Here is a 25,759-nt window from a genome sequence, read left to right as displayed (position 1 = left end):
CAGCCCTGACCAAAAAGACTCAAAAAAGGCAGCAGCTCATTAACCTTGGGTAAATCTGCCCCATGCAAAATAAAGAAAAGCTTTAATGATGATTATTATGGTCATGTTAATGACTACAAGATAAAGCCTCATGAAGTCTCAGTTTGATGCTTTTCCATCCTGCTGCTGATGATGATCAGCCCCTTTCAGTGGGCAGAGCACTGAATTTTAACCACCATCTTTAAGACAGAACATTTAGCACCACAATGTGACTTGGAAACTGTGCTAACATGGCAAGAGGTGCTTCTTCAATATAACACACAAAAATCAGCCAGAAACCTCTGGAAGGGTTAACAAGGCAAATCTTTGTACAGTTAATAATGTTATCCTTGTCAAAACATACTTCTCCTATCACACATTTCTTTACCATACCTAAAGCTATCCTCCAGTTCTCCCCTCTAATCCCAGGCAGTGCTGAGCAGTCAGATTCCTCCTACATTGTTTAGAATAAATGTTTACTCCAAGGCCTAAGTGTTCTCAAAGAGAGAGTGAGAAAATGGCAGCTGGGTCATGTATATATTTTTACCACAGATTATTAATGTGGGAGTTGGCTCCTCATTCAAATGGGAACTGAGGACTAAAGCAGACATGGTGTCATGCCAAGCTCAGGAGAATGCTACCACGTGGAAGGAGATATTATTTTGCTTTCTGCAAGATCCATTCATTTATGCAAAAACTGTCAGTTCATGGTTTTATGTGATTTTCCACATATGTCATAGGCATCAACGTAGAGCAGGCTTTTTAACCCTACCCTTGTATCTACACAAGCTTGAATGTATATGTGTATGTGTATGCATTTTAGAAACATCCAGCTAAGAGACAAACTTTGGTAATTTACTTTTACTGGCAGAAATTCCTCCCTGTTTAATAATTTTTTGTCCACTTTGCATCATTGTGGTTCAATCTGTCTTTGCTGGCTGACTTCTCCCTCCCTCTTGTTTATTTTGCTGTTAGTTATTAAGTGAAACAAAAGGAAATACCAGTATTTTTTTCATCCCTACATTTTAACTCTCTTTTCTGTTACATTTTGGGAGACCCATAAAGTAGGAGAGAGGTGACAAAGTAAAAATTGAAGAATGTGTTGCTATAGGGTGCCTTATCTAATTAGTGAATGGCTATTTTCCCAGACAGAATATTTTGTCCAAGAGTAAATAGTCTTCCAGTGTTGTAATTATCTAAACATTATTTTAATGTAGTCTTTCCAATACCACTGTGAGGTAACCATTAGCAATTATTATAGATTATATATAATTATATTATCATCATATTTATGATACAGATTGCAAACACAAAGAGACAAGGTCCATCTCCCATGTAAACTGACTTCTTAGGAACATTTTAGACACCAAAGTAAAAAACTCTCATTATTTAATCTTTCTTGTTACCCTATGGACATAACACTATAAAAATTCCCATTTTTAGAAGTGAAGGGTTATATCTCAGCAAACTGATTGAGAAATAATTATTCTGTCAAAAGCCTATGAGTGATAGGAATGTCTAATGAGGTTTTCCTCCAGCTACAAAGAATGAGATCTTATTTAATGTGTGCACTCACAGAATGCCCTGTACACAGCTACCATGTGAAAAAATAATACTCTGGCTATTGCACTCATTAACACAAAGAAATGGCTGTAACAGGGTTCTGCTATTCAGGCCTTTAAGAGAATGTTTGCAGGGTTCAATTCTCACTTCTGCTGAGCAAGTTCACGCCCACAAGTCCTGCCTTCCAGCCTAGGGTGTAGCTTATCTGGGAGAGTGCATGCCTCTGCTTTCCCCCCTAGGAGTCACAGTTTTCAAATAAGAACTTGAGAACTTTCAGGACTCTGTTCCAATGGTTACAGAAGTCTTGTGGAAGTTGGGGACATGATTGCCAGATCTTTCCCCAAGATTAGTTTATATATTCTACTCGAAAGCTGTTTCATGGATATCACTGGTTTTAGTCTGGTAAGATAAATTGCTGATAATATTCACAAGAACTGTTTTTTTTTTTGTTCCAGATTCTTGATGGTTTCCCATTTTTAGGAGTCACTCTCCCATTTGAAGCTCCTTCCCTCAACAGCATCAAAGCACTGTCGTGAGTGGGGCTGCAATGCACCTCCATTGCATGGAGGGGGAATGCTCCAGAGAGGGTGACATGGCAAAAGTGGGATGAAGAATAAAGGAAAATTAGTTTAGGAATGAATGAATGAATGAATGAATGAATGAATGAATGAATGAATGAATGAATGAATGACAGACAATATTTAAACAAAATACTTGCAGTGTATTCAGCAGAGGACCTCATGTGGGATCCCTGGGGAAAACGAGGGTATCACTTCATAAATAGAAACGTTGCAGTAACAAATGTGATCCTCTCATACATAGGCAAGCTGAATTCTGCAACTTCTGTTAAAGTGCTTGATTTTCAAGCCTTTTTTTTTTAGCATTTATTTTAATGGCACTAAAGGATAAATAAAGATGAAAGGAGTAAGGATGCCATGCAGCATATCAAGTTGGGCCATTTCTCCATGCAAGTGGCTTAACTTAAGGCAATTGAGCCTCTGCCTCATGTTCCTGCAAGGTTCAGACAGCATTCTGGCTTTGTTTGTTCTTTTAAAGAGGGTTATGTAAAACCAAACCAATAACTTTTGCACTAAAGTTAAAGTAATTAGCCTAGAACACCACTGTCCACATAAATATAATTACAAAGTGTAGCTGCATGCTATGTAAACTATTGCTGCACAGAAGAGTGTGAGGAGAGCTAAATAACATCAGCACAAGAGAAATCTGAAATAGGGCTGGATAGAAGAGAAAATTCTTATCAATTCAAAATCACTGCCTCAAAGCCAGTGAGTCTAAGCTGTATAAGTACTATTTAATCTACTTACAAATAAGATCTAATCGTAGATGGCTGGGTCACTATCATTCTCCAAAGCAAGAAAAAACTTGCTGGCTCATTTGAGAACACATCTTTTCTTTTTGTGTGGCTGGATTTTTGGCATACCATAGCTCAGCCCTGTTTGGAGCCTTGTAAAAATCACTTATCTGGGCCTATCAGTAGCCAAATGGAACACTGTGAACATTCTGGCTGGAGCTGCCAGAGAAATAACAGCTCCCTGAGGATTAACTTCTCAGTTAAAAAGAAAGCAAGACTGTGTTACCACAGCATAATGGCCTTCATCTGTAACCTAGATCTGGGCTGGCTTCTTTCAATTGCTTTTTCATTATGCTATCAGGAAGGGAAAAAACCCAGGCAGTTTGCAGGGAACTTCACAGGATCAAATGGTGCCAGTAGGAATCCACCATCCCTCCCCTGAGCCCTTTTGGAGGAAGCCTGAGAACAAGGAAAAGGTCTCAAAAAGCCTTCCTGGAGAGAGGTGAGAGGCAGTCCAGGGGGCTGGGAACAAGCATGGACTCCTCATAAGGAAACAGTATGAGGATAAACATCCCTGTGTGCTTATTCCTGCCCTGGTGGGGGGATTCAGGGAACAGAAGGGGTGACTGTCACTGCGGTTTCTGGTCACCAGGCCTGTGAGAGCAGGAGTCACTCTGGCGAGTCACAGGGCAGCCCAAAGTGCTGACCACTGCCTGCAAACATCAGCACCTCTTCCTGACTTCTGTGAAAGGCTGGGTCTAAAATAAAGCCAGGGAAGGTCACCTGAAAGGCCTCTGCCTACCAGATTGTTCTGTGCCCAACAAGACATTGCATCTCCCACAGCCACTTAGGCCTTTCTGCCTAAAATATAATACAGCTTGTCCTGCTGACAGTCTTTCAAGAAAGCTTCTAAAATGAAGGATGACACAGAGTCTGAGTCCACCAATGCTTGTGTGCAAAAATACTTTTCTTCCCATGAGACAGTCTGTCTGCAGAACAGCAGTCACAGTGCTGGCACAGGAAGGAATAAATCCCTGAGCTCATCCACACTGAAGGCCAGTCAGTACAACTGGAGTACAACTGCACTGACCTCAAAAAAGGGCAGTGTTGAATTAATGTTGAGTAATTAGAAAATGACACCCCATTTATCTTGAGAGCCGTGGACTCCTGCCGACTTGGACCAAATTCTGATTCTTTGTGGGAGGTTTATCAGATACAGAGTAGGAATCTGAAAGGCCAGCTTTGGAATTGGTCAAGGTAGGTAAGCTGGAAAGGGGAAACTCAATTTAGATGTCTAATGGGAACTGCCTCAGTTCAGAAAAAACATTTCTGTAAAGGTAAATAATTTATTAGAGACCAATCCCTCCTTTGCTCATCTGAACTGTTTATTTGACATAACTACATCTATTCATGTATTCCACAGTGCATACACAAGCTGTCAGCCCTGGTTTTACAAACTCTAAATCCAAGAAACATAATAAAATCCATCTCCTTACCTGCTCTGTGTGGAGCTCTCAGGTACATGGTACATGAAGACATTTCCTTGAGAGGCAGCAGCCCAGTAGCTCGCCATGTTTATGATGGGACATGTGATAAACTGGTCACTGACAAAAAAGGGGGAGCAGAGAACAGACACAGTTGTGTAAAGGAAAAAAGGGAAGAACCCTCACAAGCAACAAGTCTCTCTCTGTTTTGATAGTTTACTTCAGTTTTCCAAACCAGCTCATATCTCTGTCTTCAAATCAACTGAAGGAAACCATATTCACCCTCTACAAGACTAGAACTACTTAGAATTCTCTAGAAGTGCTGTTTTATGGAGTGCTGAACAATGATAGTAAACACTAACCAGATCTGACACATAAGAAATATCCTGGCAAAAGAAAAAAAAACCCAATCCCACTTTATAAGGGGATTTATAGTTTAGTTTATAGTTTATAAGGGATCATGCTTATAGTAGTTTAAAGTTCTTTCTGGCACCTCTAGGTTGTGATGGCATCTAATAAGAAGTCTTATGTATTTCCTGGTTTAAGGACCAGTAATATAATTTCTGAATTTGTATCTGTGTGATTTCTTGGATAGAGTTTCCAGAACAGGAAGAGGTAAGAGACCATTTTTGAAGATAACCTGCAGGGCTCATCCATATGGAATTCCTGGTGCAATATGTCTGGGAGGGAAGGATTAACCAATAAAAGTGCAAGAGGAAGTCAAATGGTCAATTTAACACCAGGTCTAAAAGGTACAAGTGAAGAAAATGTATCCAAACCTTCCTACCTTTCTTTGCCCCAAGAAGGGGGCTGGCAGGTGGGGTGAGCAGTAGCTGGAAGAAACATGAGTGGTTCAGGAGGGGCAGGAAGAAAAGAGGAGACCTGACTGCAATAAATCTCCCTGTGATTCCTCAAGGCAATATTATATAGACATGCACCCTCACTCCCTGTTCTTCCTGTGCCTGAGGACTCAGCACGTGCTTTGGGTGTTTATATACCTTTACCTAGGTGAGTGCACACAAACATTTCTGCTGAGGAACTGGGAGGTTTCAATTCTCAGTTTAGTGAATCTGAAACAGCAGCTTCTCCTTCGGACTTGATAGGTTGAAAAACAAAATAAGAAACCACTGGTGCAAGAACAAATGGCATCAGAGAAGCATGAAAACATGTTGCTATTTTTAACTGGTATGGTTATGAAAGGCACAGTTTGGGTAGCTATCTTGGTTCAGCAGAGTTTATTTTAAGCTCATCTGTGAGACCACAAGCCTTGGGCTCACTGACCACAGGGCTCTTTGACAGTTATGGTTGACAACACCCAAATGAAACAAAAATTACTGCTCTTCACATGCCTTCACATGTCAGCATAGGGCTTTAGAGGAGCAGATGGTCTTTGAAAACCAGGGAGTCTGGGGAGAGTAATAGCTCTCAAGAAATGCTTTGAGTTACATTTAAAATGGATTCTCAGTTGGTTCTGTGGGCAGGAAAAAAGTCAGCTATTCTAAGGAAGTAGAAAAAAAAACCCTAAATGCATAGTAGCCACAAAAATGTAATGCCTGTTTCTGACAAGCATGGAATACCAGAGTTTTAAAAAGGAAAAAAAAAAAAGGAAAGAAAATGAAAATTAAACTAATTTTACACTTGGGAAAAAATACCAGAAAATTGCAGCTAAAACAAATTAAAAAGTAGAATTATTTTAAAACCACAAAATCTACACAAGGTATATAGTTTATAACAACCACTTATGTTGCTTTATCACACTTTGTAATCCTGTTAAAACTTTAGCAGTTAATTCCTTACATAAAACTCTTCTTGGCTTACACATCTATGCTGGTAGTAAGTTTTTTGTTATAAAGAAATAAAACCAAGTAGAAAAAAACCTGAAACCAAACCAACCAACCAAACATCAAAAAACCTGTTTTCTCCACCACATATGTGATGCTGATATAGCATCTCCTATATCACCTATATGCTGATATAGGTGACTCTCATTCCGTACCTAATGTTTCACCTCACTTTCTGCTGTAGCTGGAGTAATTTCCAAAGTGTTTGAAGTAAAGTATTATCAGATGCCCTTGTCTCACTATTCATCCTTTTGCTTGGCCAGGAATAAACAATTCACTTCTTTTCTTAGCCAAGGTATTTGCCTCATATCATAAAGGAGCAGGTAATCCCTATACCCAGGAGGCTGCTGAGCCTGTGGAGCTGCTGGTGTATCCTGTTTCCCTGCTGGAAATGTGTGGTGTATCCCATCCCTGCTGGAAATGTGAAGTGTATCCCATTCCTACTGGAAATGTGAAGTGTATCCCACTCCTACTGGAAATGTGTGGTGTATCCCATCCCTGCTGGAAATGTGAAGTGTATCCCACTCCTACTGGAAATGTGTGGTGTATCCCATCCCTGCTGGAAATATGTGGTGTATCCTATTCCTGCTGGAAATGAGTAGTGCATCCCATTCCTGCAGGAAATGTGTGGTGTATCCCATTCCTGCTGGAAATGTGAGGTGTATCCTATTCCTGCTGGAAATGTGAGGTGTATCCCATTCCTGCAGGAAATATGTGGTGTGCCAGCCCTTGCAGCTTTGCAAAAGTCAATGTTTGCACCACACTGAACCCTGGGCTGAATGCCAGTGATCAAATGTGACAGCCCTGTGTTATAACTGCTCCTTCTAGAGGGTTCTCTGGGTGGGAAGAATGGCTAAAATGTAAATTGTATAGTGGTTTATTATGAATTAAAACATCATTGATCTAAAGAATATTCCCCCAGGGGTAACAGTGGTGATAGAAGGAGACAAGACAAGTCCTGGCTTTGATGCCCACGAACCACAGTGCATGCACTGCAGGCAATGGCACCAGTGTCATGGTGATGGGAGGCCCCTCCCTGGGAAAGGCTACAAAGAAGGACAAATGTGGCAAGATGTGTGAGTTGAAAAATGGCACAAAGCTCAGCCCACAACCCTCTGGCTTGTTTCCTCCATGACCTCAGTGCACCAGCACACCTGGACCACCCAGAAAGGACTGTCTTCTTTTTGAATCAGATGTTTCCCAGAGAATCTTGGCTCCTGCTCCTCTCTTGCTCCCTAAGGCTCTCCCAGAGCAACATTCTGCAGCTCTGATGGAGGAATAAAAAGAAAATCCTGTCTCTGAGATGTTGTGGATAGGCTCACAGTGGGACAGAAAACACTGAGAGTGCAGACACCAGGAGCCTATAGCTGTGATGTCTCAGTTCAGAACGCAGGTGGAACATCTTGGACAGGCCCATTAGGATTCAAGTCACCAGTTTATAAGCTACATCACATTTGAAAAGTGAAGAGTTTTCACAATGAATCTGCTCATAAAGCAGAGACAAGAATAGGGAAATAATTTTTTAAATCATTTCTGGAAAATCTGTTCCACTTACACTTCCAGTCCCCGAATTTGCTCAGAGGCAGAAAACAGGAAGTTTTCAACTTCCACCTCCCAAAGGTTCACACAATGTTTCAATGCAAAGGATGGAGGTGCATTTACTGCAGGCAAGTTGCTCATTCCTCTGCTGACATGCATGAGGTGATGGAGCCTGTGCAGAACAGGGCAATGGGGTGGGGAAGGGGCTGGAGCACAAGTCTGATGAGGAGCAGCTGAAGGAACTGGGGGTGTTCAGCCTGGAGAAAAAAAAGGCTCAAGGGGAAGAATTTTACTGTTCTTTACAACTACCTGAAATGAGGTTGTAGTGAGGTGATGATTAGTTTCTTCTCCAAAGGAACAAGCAAGAGGAAATGGCTTCAAGTCATGCCTGACACTGTGAATAAATGTATTTTGCAGGCTTCATAATTAAAAAAAAATATTATTGTAATTGCTGAAGTTTTCAAATTTTACCATCAGGAAAAAGTATCTGACTGTATAATTAGGAGACTGGGAATAAAAGGCAGACCATTAATTCTATTGTCACAGGGATGAGACAACTCAAGGAACTGTTGATGCACAGTGTGCAAGCAATCCAGACATCTATGACATGAAAATGCAAAAAGAAGTATTAGTACTCTGAACTCAATATCCACTTCTAGAATGACATGTCAAACTTTTCACAAGGCATAAAAATCAATTCAATGTTTGTTTACCAATGACATTGGAAACGTCAGAGAAAATGAAATCACATTCCCCATTTTCTGTTCATTTACATAAGAATTTCTCAAGTTTTTCAGAATATAAATGCACACTTTAGATAAGCAAAACAAGTCTTGCTCAGCTCCAATCACACAGTTGTTCTAGGATGACTTTCTTACCGGGTGGCGTTTTCCAATGCCCTGGAAAAGGAAGAATAATCATCAGTTGAGTGTTCCAGGGAGTAATACCATGTAGCTGCATCTTCAATGAACGAGTTGGACTCTTCTCCTCCTAGAGAATTTTGCAGAGCCTGATAAAAGGCTGTTTTGCTGTTGGCTCTTCCTTGACTTTCTTCAAATTTCTGAGAAAAAAGTGCATACATGGAATTCAGAAACAAAACCAAAAGATAAATTTTTTAGGAACAATGTAGGCTCAGATCTCCCTCTGCTGGAACAAGTCCTCTCTGCTGTGATCTCTGATTCCTAGGGGATTGAGTAGGGGACAGTCCTACTTTTGCTTTGTCATCAATGAGAAATATTGGCTTCCTCTGGACACACAATAGTACAGAAACCCTGATCTAGTAGGTCCAAATCATAGGTACCAAGTTGTGGCAATGGATCTCTAATAGTACAGAAATCCTGCTGGCTCTGACAGAAGGAGTTCCCAGGGACAATCCTCCACTGCAGGTCTGTCCAGTGCTGCCTTTCTGATGATCTCCATGAAGGAAAACTAGAGGGGAGAGAGGGAATTACTGTTCTTTTCCTTTGAAAATTACAGAAAGCAAACTTGTGTAGGCCATTTCATGGCTATGTCCCTCTGCCTCTTCTGGGAACACCTACAAAGGAACATGGCTGCTCCAAGTTCCATATTTAGGTCCCTTCTGGAATAATATCTGCCTTAGACCTGGAAGAGAAATTCCATTCCTTCAACTCCCAATTCAGGGAGCAGCCATGATCTTCAAACTTCATAACCCTTAGGGCCTTTCAGAGAAACCAACAGGGAAATGCCCTTTTTCCTGAGATCTGTGACCTTTCCTAACATAAAGGCAAGTTCCCCAGAGCAAAGGGCCTATGTCACAAGGACCACCTTCTGTGCCAAACTTCTGTAATCAAATATATTTTTACCAAAGCTAAAGACTGCTGGAATTTTTCAACACATCTTTTTTTGAGGAAGTTTTTTACCTTATCCATTGAAAGTTTTCACTTTTTAAAAAAATTATTTCAATTTCAGAAACAAAACAACTTCATAAAAAAAAAATCTACCCTGGACTTTTCTGTGCATCAAGTCAGTTCTAAAGAGGGCACTATACAGGTGTATATTGGTTGAAACTTGGATAAGAACCCCAGAGAAAAAGATCTAACAAACCACCTCTATTATTTTGGGCAGTCAAACCACCCCTATTATTTGATGCAAACTAGGCCAGTGTCTGCCCAGTTTAGTTACTGTAGATGCTTTACTTAATATATTATTTTGATGGCCCACAGCTGGTTTTCATCATGCTGCTAGAAGGTCTTTCCACAACCCTATACAGAAAGTACAGATGGAATTATACCTTTTCAGTAGAGTCACAGAAACTAAAGATGGAAAATAAGTTCCTATGTGCTGAGGGTGAAGTTTGTCCTTAGTATTCTAACACTGTGCATTTTGAATAAGTGACTTTGAGGGATTTGAAAACTCTACCAAGTATCCCAAGGTCCAGGAAGATCTTGGCAATTTGCCTTGTATTTTTAATAGATTCTTCTTTTGCTGGATTTTGGCCTATGCAATGTGAAAGAGTCATGTGGTGCCAGCTTCAGCAATAAAGCTGTACTCCAAAAAGGATGGGGAGCTCACTCCTGACACGTCACCTCATGTGCACAAATGCCACATATGAAACTGCACAGCACTCCTGCCTGCAAAATCATTCAGCTTAAAACCAGAAAGGACACATATTCTTCTGCAGAAAAATGTTCACTGAAGACCTGACTGCAAGTTCATTGAATTCAAAAGCAATTTCTCCATCACAGCTTTGGCACACATCACTTTGGGTTCCGACTAACCATCAGAGGCATTGCTTTGCTTAATTAAGAATCTCTCATTTGAAGACTGGGGTTAGCAGTTGTGTGTAAGAAAAAATACTTTTCTGTAGCAGAGCAAAGCCCAATCTCTTGTGTATGAATCAACCCATACAAGAAACTTACATGAAGTGCTTTCATTTTGTTAGCTTTTTAAAAGGGATTTGTTAACTTGTTCTACTCTTATCATAGATACTTAAACCAGAGAGAAACAAAGTGAAAAAACATTAGGGTATTGATTATGTAATCTAGGAACTTATCCATCACTCTCTCATCAATGATCAAGTATCAAATAAAGGTTATGGTTGAAAATTACAGAGAAGGAGATGGATCATCATACACCAACATATGGCTAAGGTGACGAACTCTCTGCCAAATGTTTTTGTAAATGGCAAAAATTGGTGAAAATTAGGTTTCATCAATGATTTTTTGAAGTAAAAAAAAATTAAAACCAAAATAATTTGATAGTTATTAAATACAGAAGGATCAGTTCAGGATAGGAAGTCCCTGAGCTGTAAAGTACTAGAGGTTTGGGGAGCTTTTACCAGAAGTATCATATTTGCTTACTCTAATCTTACAAGCAGCCTCTTTTAACCACTGCTGAAAACAGCATTTTGTGCTGAGCAGCCCTTTGATCTGACTCAGTGTGGTTGGCCTTGGGTTTTAATGTCAGAAGTCAAGGAGAAGAGGCAGAAGGCTGGTTTGGCTGGACAGGGATCTTCTCTTGGAAATAAGGCAAAAAAGAAAGGTATAGGCCCAGCTGAAGCAAGGTCAGGTGACATGGGAAGAATACAGAAATGCTGCTTGCCACTGTAGAGAGAGAATTCATTTGGCCAAAGCTCAAGTGGAGGTGAAACTGCCAGGAAATTGAGGGGCAATAAAAAGCTTTTTTTTCAAATATATTAATGAAAAAAGGCAGCGTAGAAACAACATGGACCCTTTCCTGAATAAAGATAGTCAGTTCTCCCAGAGGGACATGGACAAGGCAGAGATGTTCAATCCATTTTTTACCTCTGACTTCAACACTGATGATGGGCCATGAGGGACTCAGTGCCCTGAATTGGAACACCATGACTGTGAGAATGATGAACTCCCAGGTGACTCTGAAATTGTGTGGGATCTGTGCTCCAGCTGGATTCCTACAACTCTACAGGGAGTTGTAGGGATCTGTAGAGATCTGATGGGATTCAGCTGAGAATCCTCAGTGAGCTGGCTCATGTCATTCCAAAGCCTCTCTCAATGACTTTTGAGTAGTCTTGGGAATCAGGAGAGGCCCAAGCTGACTGGAAGTTGGTGAACATTGTCCCAGTTTTCAAGAAGGACAAGGAAGACCCAGGAAACTACAGGCCTGTCAATTTCACTTCAGTGCCTGGTGAAGTTATAGAGAAGATTATTCTGTGAGGTATTGAAAAACACCTGAAAGACACCACTGCCATTGGTCTCAGTCAGCGCAGTTTCATGAGGGGAAAGTCCTGCATATTAAACCTGATTTCCTTTCATGACAAGGCAACCCACTTTTCCATGATCTGGGAAAGCCAATAGATGTAATCTATGTAATCTCTTTGGAATTCAGCAAAGCTTTTGATATTGTCTCTTACAAAATCCTTCTGGACAAAATGTCCAGCTTTCACCTGAGTAGCTGCGATACATGATTGGTGAACATCTGAATCACAGGTCAGGCACCAAAAGGGTGTGGGATGGGGTGAAGCAGCCTGGTGACTGGTCCCTAGTTGGGTTCCTCAGGGTCCATGCTCAGCCCAGCTCTTTTCAGCACCTTCATTAATGACCTGGGCACAGAACTCAAAGGAAGTTTGGCAATGACACTGAACTGCCAGGGCAAGGGAGGGGATTGTCCTGCTCTGCTCTGCACTGGGGCAGCCTCACCTCAAGGACTTTGTGCAGTTTTGGGCACCACAATAAAAAAAGACATTAAGCTTCTAGAGAGCATTAAAAGAAGGGACACAAGGATGGTGAAGGGTCTGGAGGGGAAGGCATATGAGGAGCAGCTGAGGTCACTAGGTCTCTTCAGCCTGGAGAAAAGGAGACTGAGGGGAGACCTCATTGCAGTTACAATTTCCTTGTGAGGGAAAGTGGACAGGCAGGCACTGATCTTTTCACTCTTGTGAAGAGTGACAGGACTCAAAGGAATGCCTGGAGTTGTGTCCAGGGGAGGATTAGGTTAAATGTCAGGGAATGGTTCTTCACCCAGGGGATGGTTGGGCATTGGAACAGGATCCCTAGGGAAGTGGGCACAGCACTAAGCCTGTCTGATTTCAAGAAGTGTTTGCACAATGCTCTCAGGCAGAGTGTGATTCTTGGGCTGTTCTGTGCAGGGACACAAGCTGGACTCAATGATCTGGAAGGATCCCTTCCAATTCAGTGTATTCCATGATTCTGTTCTACAATTCTATAAAACTACCTGTGCCTATAAATAGGTTTCAGTGGTCTTCAAAATGCCCCCAGAACTCTGCATTTTTTTCAGTTTCCTCAGCAATAATTTTTAATATTATGGAGCCATCAAGACGTGTTGACTCAGATGAAAGAGGGGTCAACAGGCAGAGATGGATGATAAACAGAACTAGCATTTGTAAGATGGCAAGAATTTTCATCCCTCAAATAGCACTGAAATAGCACAACCTGAAACAATTTCTCAAGCATTGCTTTGGCTACAGTATAATTTAAACATCCGACTTAAACATGATAGCCAAAACCAAAGCAATATGTTCAAAATAAAATTCATTAAACATGAAAAGGAGAAAATATTTTAACTTCTCAGAAACTTATTCAGTTCAACTGATTTTCCATGTCCAACATATGTTCCCATTAGAAAATATATGACCAAGGAACAATTTTGAAATCATAGTAGATACAGCAGCTGCTACCACATTAATACAAACAGCTGCACATCATATAAAATCATTTACATTTTGCTAACCTTTAAAGAAGCATTAGGAATTGGCTTAGAGTTATAGTCCAGTTTTCTAAGAAATTATTTAAGAAAATATTTAAAGGCAGCACATGCACTCCTTTCTACTCTTCTGATTATTCAAAAACATCATAAGCATTGCCTAAATAATGAGTTAAATACTGCTTATTGTTCTTGTTGCTGCAGGATAGCTTATGGAACATATGAGTAGAACTGGCCCAGTGTTTTACTTAAAAAGAAATTGAAGCAGTAGGTAGATCAAATATTTACATCTTTCAACGGGCAAAATGTACTTTTTTGACAAACTGAAATGGTGATAATGCTAAAAGTGTATGTACAGACCTTAGGCCTTAAATGGTTTTGACAAACACTGTCGCAAAAGATGGTGAAAGACCTGCCACCATTCAGCAGAGTCTTCCAAGATTTTTAATGAATTTCAATATGAAGTAAAGAGTTCAGCCCATTCTCCTCACTGATGGCATTTATGGAGACACTTCTTTCTGGTTATTATAACAAATATACATATATCTACCACCTGTTGTATATTGCTGAATGCCTTTTTCCATAAAGGAATTACTGACTGCAATAAATTGCAGGATGGTAGTTCTGTTCTGCACAGATCCATTTGCTTACATGAGGTAAATAAACTAGATTTTTATCTACCCACTGCCCTATGTACTGGATTTGGGTTCTGCATCCAACTAGATTGTACTAAGGAGGGAGAGAAAAAGAAAGGAAACACATGAAATACAACCTCAGTCTTTCATATCCTTGCAATGTGGAGATTACATAGTAGTTGTTTAAAATATGGAGGACACAGAATGGGCTATACTGACCTCCGTTCAGACAGAGATAAACACAGACATAGAGCAGCATGAGTGAATCCATAAATTTAAGGCCATTAGGTGCTCCCACCTGACCATCATTTATAGGACAGGGATAAAATTTTTGTCCAGTTGGGAATTGAAATCAACATTTCTAGAGATTTCTGCTCAGCTGCCCTAATCTATGACTGCTCAAAGCTAATATTCCCTGAAGGTGTGCCATGGGAATTGCAGTGAATGGGTTCAGGCTTACCCACTCCATATGTCCATAATAGTGCATTATGGTACCACTTGCCATTCCCTTAACAAACTCTGCTTTGTTTCCCACTTAGTTTCAACTTTGTAATTGCTGCACTGGGGATGAGTAGGAAGTGCTCCAGGAAGTGATGAATCTGGCTCAGTTCACAAGAATAAGCATCTCAGTGAATGCCATAAAATGGACACTTCATGAGCATACTCTCTGCTGCAAACATCACTGAGAGACCTCAGCCTTTAATTGTAAGCAAATCAAACATAAATGTTTTGCTAGCACATAAGCGGTGCCTTCTGTCTTTCTATTTCATTTTTCATCGCAAAGACCTTAATAGGCACAAGCACAGTGTTGCAGTGGGAGCAGAGAGACACTCAGAGCAACCCAAGGCCACTGAGATCCCACAGAACAACATGGTGCCAACTGGATTTTCCATTTTCTGGTCTGGTTGCTGCCTAGAATTTCACTCTCACTTCTATGAGAAGAGTGCCAAGAGTTTATAACACTTGCATGCAACTTCAGTCTAAGGTGATAAGATTTGCATTATGTCTCAAGCTTGCTTACATCCAAATGGCTCAAAGTGCCTCCTTACCATTTACAGGATCAGTACTAAGAGAAATCAGGATTAATAGAACAAGTCCTTGACAGGATTGCCCAGCACAATTATTCCCAGAAACTGGTAAAAAATGTTTTTACCCCTCACTCTTTGAACTGTCTACACTGACATCAGCCATCCTAAAGAAGATGGAAATTAGGACTTGGCCAATTCCATAGGCTTGTCAGAGCACCTTTCAGCTGTGTTTGTCCACTGAAATACATCCAGAGATCTTCTCTCTGCAGAGCAGGAGCACAGCCATAGATGAATTTTCACCTCAAGAGGGAGGTTTGCTTCCCTCTTTTTAGAACAGATGAAATACTTAGGTTGTAGTTAAAGGCAAACTAGTAATTATGCCTTTGTTTCCCAAGTTCAGTTCAGTGCTCTGTCCATCAGCTAAGCCTTCCCACACTCCTTAGTGTACCAGTAAAATCAGCTTTGGCCATTCCTAGAGAGGTACAAGTGAGATTTACCTCAAAGGAACCCTTAACATTAATTATGAAGATGATTGGGATACAGAGTGGATTGTCTCAAATCCTTCTGTGAGGTCTGTTGTGGAGAGAGGACATTTAGCACAGGTTAAAGGTCTCTCATGACATTTATGACAGAGGAAATGGGGTACAGACTTCCAAGTAACAACCACCATCTGCACTAGATTTTGTCGCTGTAGCTAAATACGTCTGTGGCTTGTTCAGGACTTCATAATCTGATTGACTGCAACCATACATGGTCATGGCCAGCACACAGAAATGCTGCTGAGGACCTGGAGATTGCATCTTTATAAGTAGCTCAGTGATGGAAGGAGCATTACAGCTTCCCAACAATTAATACCCTAACTGTGTTGACAAGGGAGAAATCAGGAAACTTCAACCTTGTCTTTAAGAAAACAACCCAGACAGGAACACAGACTGGTCAAGGCATTCATATTCCCCTAAGTCCTAAAAGCCTGAAGCCACAGGAAAACAGAAATAGAGAGAAATTTTAAAAAGCCATCAGTAGATATGATCCTTTCTTACAGTTGAGTTGCCCCAACTTACTGATTACCCTTCCAATCTTATTTTCTGCAAGCCTTTAATTAAAAAAGATATTTCCAGTTTTATTTTTGGACAGGCAACATTTTTCTACTGAACTCTCAGTTTCAAGTGTTTTTCTTTTCATTTCAATCTGACAGTGGGATTTAGCACTTGTGCACTTCATCAACACCATGATTTGTTGCAAAATTTTTAATACAACATGGAATTTCATCTCAATTTTGCAGACAACTGTCATATGCAGAAATAGTGGTAAAGGAAAGATTTCACTTCCTTGTCTTCATCACAGGACTTATAATGAGGTCAATGAGGTTTATTCCACTCTCAGAGGGCCTTGATTATTATCTGCAGGCCTCCAGCATCACACTATGTCTTCTGTACCTTTCTCTTATGACTTCCTCTTGAAATTGATTCCGAAAAAGAAATGAAAAAAGAGCAAGAAATTTCTGACAGAGTGTAAACAAGTAATATGAACTTTAATTCATGTGGGCCATTAATTCTGAATTAAATTGGTCTATGTACTATTGGCTACCAGCAAAGAGAACCTGGAAACGGCATTTCAGTGCCTTCTAAGAGGTGAAGTATTGCAACACTCCTGTTGCAAGGTAGCAACAGACAGTATAGCATGGATGGAATTCTTTTTGTTTTCACCAGTTTCTGTCTGGAAACCTGAGACCACACATGAGGCCAGTGCTGCTCCTTATAACACCTAGTCCATAATCAGAATCATCTTTACAAGAAAATGTATTCTAGGAGACAAAAGGAAAAAAAGTTGCTAAAAAAACTCAAAATGATGATTTAATCCTGCTGCACAGTGAAGAAATTTATAGTTAAGTTGCTTTCATCTTTGTGAGATACTACTGAGATTGAAATATAAATAGGATTTGAAAGACAGTAGAGTATAAATGCTAAATCACTTCTGGTGTCTTACCATTTTGTATCTCCCACAGAAATATTAATCAACACATATTATTATGTCATTAGTCATCTTGACCAAGAGTGGCTGGAGAAGGACAATGCATTTGCATATTTCTGTGGAGCATAATTCACAACTTGTAGAAATCAAAAAGCATCTCTCCAGGCTGCATGTGGTTACAGTCATTACTGTAATCACAGTGATGCCATCAGCTCATTACCAGTGAGTGTCTTCCTACCTTAATTGCCTTGGCTCTGCTGATGAGACCATCTTGTTGAGCACTTCCAATGAGCAGATCTATTTTCTGAAGCTGAGGGCGCTGCAGGGCTTTAGCCAAAGGTTCCTGGAGGTAGATTCCATCCATCACTGGACCCCAGTACTGGAATGGGCCACTTATAGCCAGCAGCTATGTTGGCAAAAAAAAAAAAAAAAAAAACAAACAAACACCAACCCAACAATAATTGTGCAGTCAATTCAGCTTACCCTTTAAATTCTATTTTATTTATGCTTAATTCAACTGATTGATTCCTTTCAAGTGAACGAGTGGCCAGGTAATACAAGTGCAAACTCATCATTGGCAGGAAACAATGATTTTGCTGACAGTCTCAGTAGATGAAACAAACTGAAGAGGCCAAGAGAAAAGATCGTCTTATAGTCATAGAAATGTTGTTTTAAACTAGGGATTGACTCCATGGTGGTCCTCATTGGAAAATTTATTGCAGGTGGGTGTTTTAATTTGTGGGTAAAGGATCAATCTCAGATTTATTTATACTGCAGATTTCACAAGCCTCCCACTTCAAACACTGAACACTGACATCCTATCCTACTTCATTTTCTGTGTAAGTTCTGTTATTAAAGCTGCAGACATTTGACTCTGAGCAGAGTAACACCCAGGGGCAGGCTAGAGGGAACTGAAAGGAGGGAAAAAACAATTTTTAGATTTGTTTCAGAAGACATGATTAAAGCAGTGCAAAAGGAATTTAGTCTAAAGGACAATCAAATTGTGATTATTCATAGCTCAGAGCTGAATGTCATGGACAACTTCCTTCCGCCAAAAATAGTCCAGTTCCTCTTTCACAAGGATTCAGACTAAATTATTTTTTATGGTTTCTCTCTCACAGCTTTGTGTGAATGGAAAATTTTTGATTTCTTGCCAATGGCATTTGCTTTGCTATGTTGTACCTTAGTTTGAGCATCATTGAGGACACGGGCAGGCAACTGACGAAGGCAGGCTACAATTTCCTCACTGGTGGATGAAGGGCATCCCACATCTTCAGCCAGGGCTGCTGCTTGGGTCTGTGCCCTCCTGGTAGTAATTATGGATGCTGGAGAAAAAGCTGAGCCTCCCTAGAAAAAATTCCACAATACCAGTCAATATATGTTGTCAGAACACCTGGTTCCCTGGTGCAGGTAAAAAAGATGAGAAGAAAAATCTTTCCACCTGTAGAACTTAAAACCTTGGTACTTTAAATTAAAGTAAGCAAGTTCTAAAGATCAAAGCAAAGGGGTGAAGGGTCAGTTAGGCTGCTTCCAGCTCTGCCACAGTTATTTTGGAAAAGCTCTAAGTATCTATATTATGTCTCTAACCAAATCACATCACAAATCTTTCTGAAAACCTTGGTGGAAGGAGAAATATTAAGACTGGAACCGATATAAAGAAGGTGATGTGAGGAAATTGAGACCTCATCTTACAAGAGAAGACAAAACAGATTTTTATCAAAGCTCTGATAAACAAGAACAGAGAGCAGCTGTGATGTCCATAAAGAAGAGCTATTTCTACCTTGGGACAATGCTGGTACAAGGACAAATGAGCACTAAGTACTCACACTGAGTGTAAATCAACTTCAGCTAGAAACCAAGGATAACTAGCACAGGGAGCAGTGAGGGTCTGGAGGTGTTATGAAATGAGGAATTAGGAACAAAAGGAAACTGCTGAAGATTAACCAGAGCATGAAGATCAAAACCAGAGCACAGGCTCCAGTGTCTACTCCAGACTCCGTATTCTTGCTACAGCTGTGCCAACAGAGCAAATGTTTTTCACAAGAAAGAATGGCACAAGGTTTTTGAGTAAACATGAACACTAGTTGTTGCAAATGCAGATGAATTCGTTTAAATCTGATAAGACCTGACCTAGAACAGAAAGGTTGGAATAGCTCTGACATGGTTCCAATGACTAATTTCCAAACATTTGCATCAGTTTACTGATAATAGCTGCTAAAATTAGCTCTGTCCTCTAAAACACCCCACAACCCAGATGCATGATATGATAGACCTCAATCTATTGAACTGGTTAACATACTTCTTACTGAATTTGCTCAAAGCATAACTACAAGTTAAAAAGAAACAAAAACCAATCGGCAAATCTTTAAATTGAACTTGTCTCAAACCTCTGAACCCAAAGAACTCTGTGAAGCCCTGGCCAGCACCCATGAGATTTTTTTATACTTCAAAGAAGCAGAGCCATTGATACTAATGGGGTTCCATTGCTCACAACTGGAGAAATTGATTTCCAAAAATAGTGAGAAAGAGGTACTTTGAGTTTGAGAGTAGAGACAATCTTTTTAGTTCACTGCGTGCAGAATTTCCAGTGCTACTACCCTCCTGAAAGATTTCTCTTCTTTTTTAACAGATCTGGAAAACAAGCACTGTTATTATCTTAATGATTGAGATGAAAATGGTTGCAGACAAGCAAAGGAAAAACCTAATTTTCTGGGCCACTGTAAGAGCCATCTTGAGTTTTAGAGAGTCGAAGAACTAGAGAAGAAGAAATAAGCACCACTTGGTGTTATGCCTCATTTCAGCACTCAATTTAGATGAGAACTCAAGTGAGCAATGGGCTTTATTCTCTCATAGGATTTGCAGTGGCCTATTTTGTGTTTGTAAGGCACGATATTTGCCAGCTGCTGACTAGGTGCACTGACTCAGCTGGTCATGAGTGAGAAAAAAAAATATCTTTGATGAGAGTATCTTGTCTGTGGGTGGGTTCCCAGCACATGGAGTGAGAACCATGTATTTTTAACCTGGCCTTTGGAAGTACATGTTCATCAGAGCTATGATGAACAAGACTAGAAAGGGATAACACACCACGTCAGCTTCACTCAGAAAAGGAACTTCCTTGCATTTCATGAGGAGTAAGGAATTATGAGCCCACTCAATTCTGCAGAAAAATGAAACGCAGGACTGCACAATATTTATGTACTAATCTGGCAATATTCTTCCACATCAGATCTGAACATGCTCAGCATGCTTTATCAAGTATCCATTACCTCCAAATGGTATTAATTTAAAACAAAATAATAAAAAAATTAAAGGATTTCAGTTCCCTAAACTCCAAAAGTCTCACAAATTTTGAAAGTGTCAGTTTCTGTGGAAATTCTGAAGTTGCCATCTTAAAAGGCCAATTTTGGTAGGGAAAGAGTACTGAAATCAGATGATACATAGAATCCAAAAATTCACTGGGACCAAGCAAAACATCCTTGTGTGTGCTTGATTTTGAACACATTTCCTCCTGGAGATTTTAAAAGCTGTGCAAAGTTTCCCTGTCTCAGGTATCTACCACCTGAAAGATTGCCCTGAGATCATGTACTGAGCAAAACAAAGACTGCAAAGGTTCTGGATAGAGGTGTCCCCCAAGTTCTCTACTGCAGGGGCAGAACTAAAAGTTTGGGCAGGCAAATCTTCATGTCACAGCATGGGACATGTATGGGCTGGCAGTAGGTACAGTCAAAGCTCAATGAGTAAAACAAACCCACAAACTTCTGCAAATACATTTCTGAGGGGAGAAGAGCTTGATGGAGCCTCAGTCTTGCTGTGGATATTTTCTCTTCTTTCTGTGAGTGGTTACAACAGGTTTATTTGCTCTTTTTGCTCTTAATTCTGTATACTTTTTCTTCCATTTTTCCACCTAAATGCCACTTCCTCAGTTTGCTTTTTTAGTAACAGCCATATCCAGGAAGCAAGTGTTGCATCTGGGGTTTGAAAGAGACCAAATCTTTGGAGTTTGAAAGAGATGTGGAATATACTACTTTTAACCATGTTTAATTTTTGCTAGGACTGGAAGCAGGGGATAGAGAAACACAAGGCATCATTCAAAGAGTATTTAGGAACAATACCATTATGTTTCCTTCCAAGGTGCATCCAAAATATGTTCCAGGCTTTAGAAACATGACTTCTCTTAGAGCAGAAGTTATGCAAGCAAAACTGTACCAGTTCTCTGCTTTACAAATGCACATCAAAATTCAGGGTCAGTGTTTCTTCATTATTGTAAAAAAAAATCCTTCAGGAAAAAATAAGTGAGCATAGAAGCTGGTATTGCCTAGAACTAATTTTCTTTCTTTTTTTGAGCTTGCAGTTTTCACATTAAACAGAAATCTTCCCTAAACACTGAATTCACATTACAGGTTTGGCTCAGGACAGAGAGAATAACAGAGCTTCACTTAGCAGTTCCCTCTTTTCCTATAAAACTATAATTTATTTGTGTGATTAGTCCCAGAAATCAATAATGGAAGACTTGTGTACTTTAAAAAATAGTACTACTTAGGCAGAAGCAGAAATAGTGGAGGGCCTGTTTGTTTCCATTACATGACACCCGTATTACCATCAACATGACAGAATCATGAATCAGAAAACCAAAAATCATGAGATCAGCTCAAGAATAACAAACACTGTGTTCTTTTTGTTAGTCCTCTGGTTTTTAATTCTCCAAGAATTCTCCTGTACCCATGGACACAAGAGCTAAAAAATTCACTTTTAAAACTAACAAGTGAAATCTTTGCTGTTCCAGCAGAGTTGTTTATTGAAAGTGAACCTCTAAAAAATTACATATACAATAAAATTGTAGTCAATAGTCACTTTGTCATCACTGGGGGATCATTTAGAAGTGATTTACAGGGAACTGAAGCCACACACACTTCTTGTTTTAGCTGTCCTTACAGACAGACCCACAACAAGGGGGAAAGGGTAGACAGAGGAAGTTCCATTGACATTTTTGACACCAACCCCGTTGAAAGGGTTTGAAAGAAGAAGCAGTAGCAGCTGTTTTACACAACCCACAACAGCATCCTTACACTGCTCTCCAAAATTCACAGGAATAGGAGGAACTATACAGTGTTGAGCAATAGCACCTACTGAACAAGTGATGGCATTGAAAATTGGAGTCAAAGAAAGCTTTGGGTACTATTTAGTTCAGGGAACAGAAGCATTGCCAGCATTTCTTAATTTCTCTTTTCAATATTAAAGGTTCAGATACACAGTAGAAATTCAGATACCAGGAAATGTTGCAGTTCACAATGGTGAGAAGCTGATGAATCAGTATTACATGAAGGTGAATTCTCACTTTGTTATCAGGTTGTGACCAGCTGAGCTGGGGCTGGTGCCTCTTGCAAACTTTTATTTTGGGACATCAGAGCTCAAAAAACTTTCATTGGTGCTATCCTGGCCATCCCACTTCTTTCTCCACAAGCTCTTGCTGCTGTTCTGATGAGATGATTAAATAGAATATATCGACATCTGTTTGGTTTGTGTGCCCATGTTTTGGTAGTGAGGGAGTCTAAATGAAATAATTGCAGTGTTGTGAGGAAGAGTGAGAATGGAAAATCCCAGATGGCCATAATCATGCTTTACTTCTCATTATCCTGCTCTGTTTAATTGGTAATAAATTAAACTAATTAAAATAAATTAGTTTAATTTCCCTGTCTGTGCTGGTAACCAGTGGGTGACTTCTCCCTGTACTTATCTTGATCCATGAGATTTTCATTTTATTTTCTCTCCTGTGCCAGCTGAGGAGGGCAGAGCAGGTTTAGTGAGCAGCTGGTGTCCAGCCAGAGTCAACCCACCACAGTGCTATCACTGTACTCTGTACCTGCCTCACAACATATCTGGAAAAGACAATTGCCAGATAAGCTGCAGTGCTGAATGTCTTTTGATTCCTCATTTAGCTTGGAAGCTCGCTTCTGCAAAATGTTTCAAAAATTATTCAGAACACATCTAATGATTAGAAACTTCACGGGAACTAGATTTTATCACCCACACTCTGCAAACCCAAACGCAGCTTCCTCTCCTCACATCACGATCTCATGTTTTTTCCCAAACTGACTTAAAAATGAAATTCTTTCTTGTTCCCTCAACACACGCACTCCCTGAAAGTGCAGGGGGTTTCTCTGATGGCTGCAGCCAGAGCAGGCTTTCTGTGTGCCCTGAACCATGCTCTAGGCAATGCAAACAGCAATTACAGTAACACCACCCAAAAATGAGATCAAAAGACATCTAATACAAACAGTCAGAGCAAGGAAATGTCCTGAGAATTCTGCTTTCCCAAAAGAGCCAGCTGCACAGCAATATTTTATTTGTTAAAAATAGGCACTCTCCAGGCTCAGATGCACACAGTTCCCAGCCAGAAGTATCTGTCAGACCATCTGGTCTGACCTCCAGGATAGCCAGGGCTCTTCCATTTCCTGACTGCTGAGCTCAAGTGCTTCCTATCCTTTAAAACATGGCTTGTGTTTGATTTTGCATGAAGCATTTAAGCTGGGCTCAGAGACACAGAGAAACAGATACTACAGCCTTCTCCTTGGTAGTCTGTGCTTAAGGATAACTCCATGGACAGCCAGCAGAACCTTATTTCTCTTTGAGGGTGCCTTCAGTTTTAGCTGATGCCAGATTAAAGATACTGTTTAAATCCTGTTTTTCTTTCCTGCAAAAATAAGCAAGCTGCAACTAAACAACCACTGACTCACTTTCCCAAAGAGTTCAGGAGAATATTCTTTAACAGACCGGAATTAAACTATTTTCAGAATCAATTTAGACCCTATTTGCTTCTTTCTTGCAGGGCTGATTTTCAGTGTCTTTCATTGTTTTTCCTTAGATAACCAATTCTGCATAGTGATCAGTGCTTACAGGATACCGAGGCTGCAGGGCTCTGTGTGATGACATTAATGTCATTCTCCCAGGCTTTCATGAAGCCTGGCTTCAAGAGCCTGGAGAAGTGGAAAGCTTTGGGAACAGCTCAGGGAGCCTCTGTCACAGCTAAGAAGACATTTGGCAGACACCTGGCAAACACCAGCACAGGGGGTGTAACAGGGAATTGTCAGGTCAGTTCAGCAATGGAAGGGGGGACTGAGAAAGAAACATCTTTCCCTCCATAATTGTCTACTAGACTGTACTTTCCATATAAAAATGGGAGGAAGGCAAGGATTCTCTCTCTTATATCAAAAATAACATTTTGAAGAAGGAAAATTTCTTTCCTTTGCAAACCCCTCTTTGCTGACATCAGAGGCAGCCCTGCAAGGACAATGCTCCTCTCACAAGTGACTCACAGAGTGCCTGTGTCAGGTTAGTGACTTGAATAACAGGATATGAATATTTCTAAGATGACATACAAAGTCCTACTTAATTCATACAAGCACTTTCTTCCATTTAGACGTAAACACTAATTATCAAATATCCTATTTGACACAAGGTATTAGGTAAATGCACAAAAAGAGTAAATCAGCTGTCATCCTTGCATAGCAGCAGCCAGCCACCAGCAACAGGCAGAAATGACAGGCAAATGGAGAATTCTATCTACCACCCTTCACTGCAAACTCATCTGTTCCTCTACAAGCACGATACAAACAGCATCTGAGATTTACTGTGTTTCCAGCAGATCATGTTCTATCAAGCAAGTCCAACTTCTTCTTAAGTGTGACCAACTCTCCTGCTAAGTCTGAGACCTGTCCCATTCCCAAGTGCATCTTAGAATGGTAACTTTATTTCTTATAAAGGCACAAAGACTGTCAGAGGCAGCCTGAGGCTTAGGGTGGTAAGAAGAATTGGGAAAAGGCTCTGCCTATTCCCACCTGCAGACATCCCCTAATCCATGATATTTTAGTAATTCTAGACACACTGTTCATAAATTTAGTGAATACCATTAATGGACATGCGTGTCCCATCCTTGTGATTTGAAGAAAGCAAGATGGTCCTAAAAAATAAAATATAACTGGCATGGGTAACCATGGAGCTGTGCTTTAGACTGATTAGCTTATCAAGCTCCCTTGTGCTTTCCTGACCCTTCAAACTGAAGACTGCTATTACAGCCCATCAAAGAGAAAGAACATTCTCCTGAAATTACCAATTTTTTGCACAGCTTTGGGGATTTGATCAGTGTCTCCTGGTTTCAATAATAGTTACACAACAGCTTCCACAGAAGCACCTACTTAGAGCTGCTCTGGTGCAAAGTGGGAAATCTGCTAGGGCTTGCTGGGTTATTTTGTTTCCTTTAGGTTTGTCGAGAGTTTTTTAACATTTTCCTGTATTATGTTAGGGAGTTTTTCAGATCCCATCTTGGCTATAAGAGCAAAGGGCAAACTTTAATAAATCCTTTTGACTTCTATATTCATACCCACAGTACAACACTCTTCAGTGACTTTAGTCAGGTTATTCAACAGGCCAGTATCTTGGTTCCTCCATCTCAGACACTGAGATGAGGAAGGTCCTGAAGCTTCTGCACTTTTTACAACAAATGTGAAAATGGGCTTCACATACTGGTTTTCAATCCATATTTCTTCATTGCTGATCTTAAGCTTCAATTATTTGCAGACAGAGGTATTTGGTGTACAGAGTGAAGCATAAAGCAAAGGCTGCATTCCTATTCAGACTCAATAAGAGAGAAAAAAATGTTTTGTGCCTCTTCCTGCCTGTCAGAAAAAAAAAATAGTAAAACTGCATAAAA

The 25,759-nt window shown here is 40.2% G+C and overlaps 1 protein-coding gene across 1 annotated transcript in view; it reads right to left on the bottom strand.

Moving 5' to 3' along the window:
* The window catches only part of TG (thyroglobulin), a 149,027-nt gene that overhangs the window by 12,621 nt on the left and 110,647 nt on the right, over window positions 1-25,759 (bottom strand). The window contains exons 42-45 of the mRNA XM_058024912.1: window positions 18,235-18,399; window positions 17,291-17,458; window positions 8,636-8,817; window positions 4,390-4,497 (exon numbers count right to left, since the gene is read on the bottom strand). Coding sequence (XP_057880895.1) covers window positions 4,390-4,497; window positions 8,636-8,817; window positions 17,291-17,458; window positions 18,235-18,399 — 623 coding nt within the window. The remainder of the gene's footprint in view (window positions 1-4,389; window positions 4,498-8,635; window positions 8,818-17,290; window positions 17,459-18,234; window positions 18,400-25,759) is intronic.

This window comes from Melospiza georgiana, chromosome 1 (assembly GCF_028018845.1).
Source record: "Melospiza georgiana isolate bMelGeo1 chromosome 1, bMelGeo1.pri, whole genome shotgun sequence".
Classification (NCBI taxonomy): domain Eukaryota; kingdom Metazoa; phylum Chordata; class Aves; order Passeriformes; family Passerellidae; genus Melospiza; species Melospiza georgiana.
This window is presented reverse-complemented; position numbering and strand designations above follow the sequence as displayed.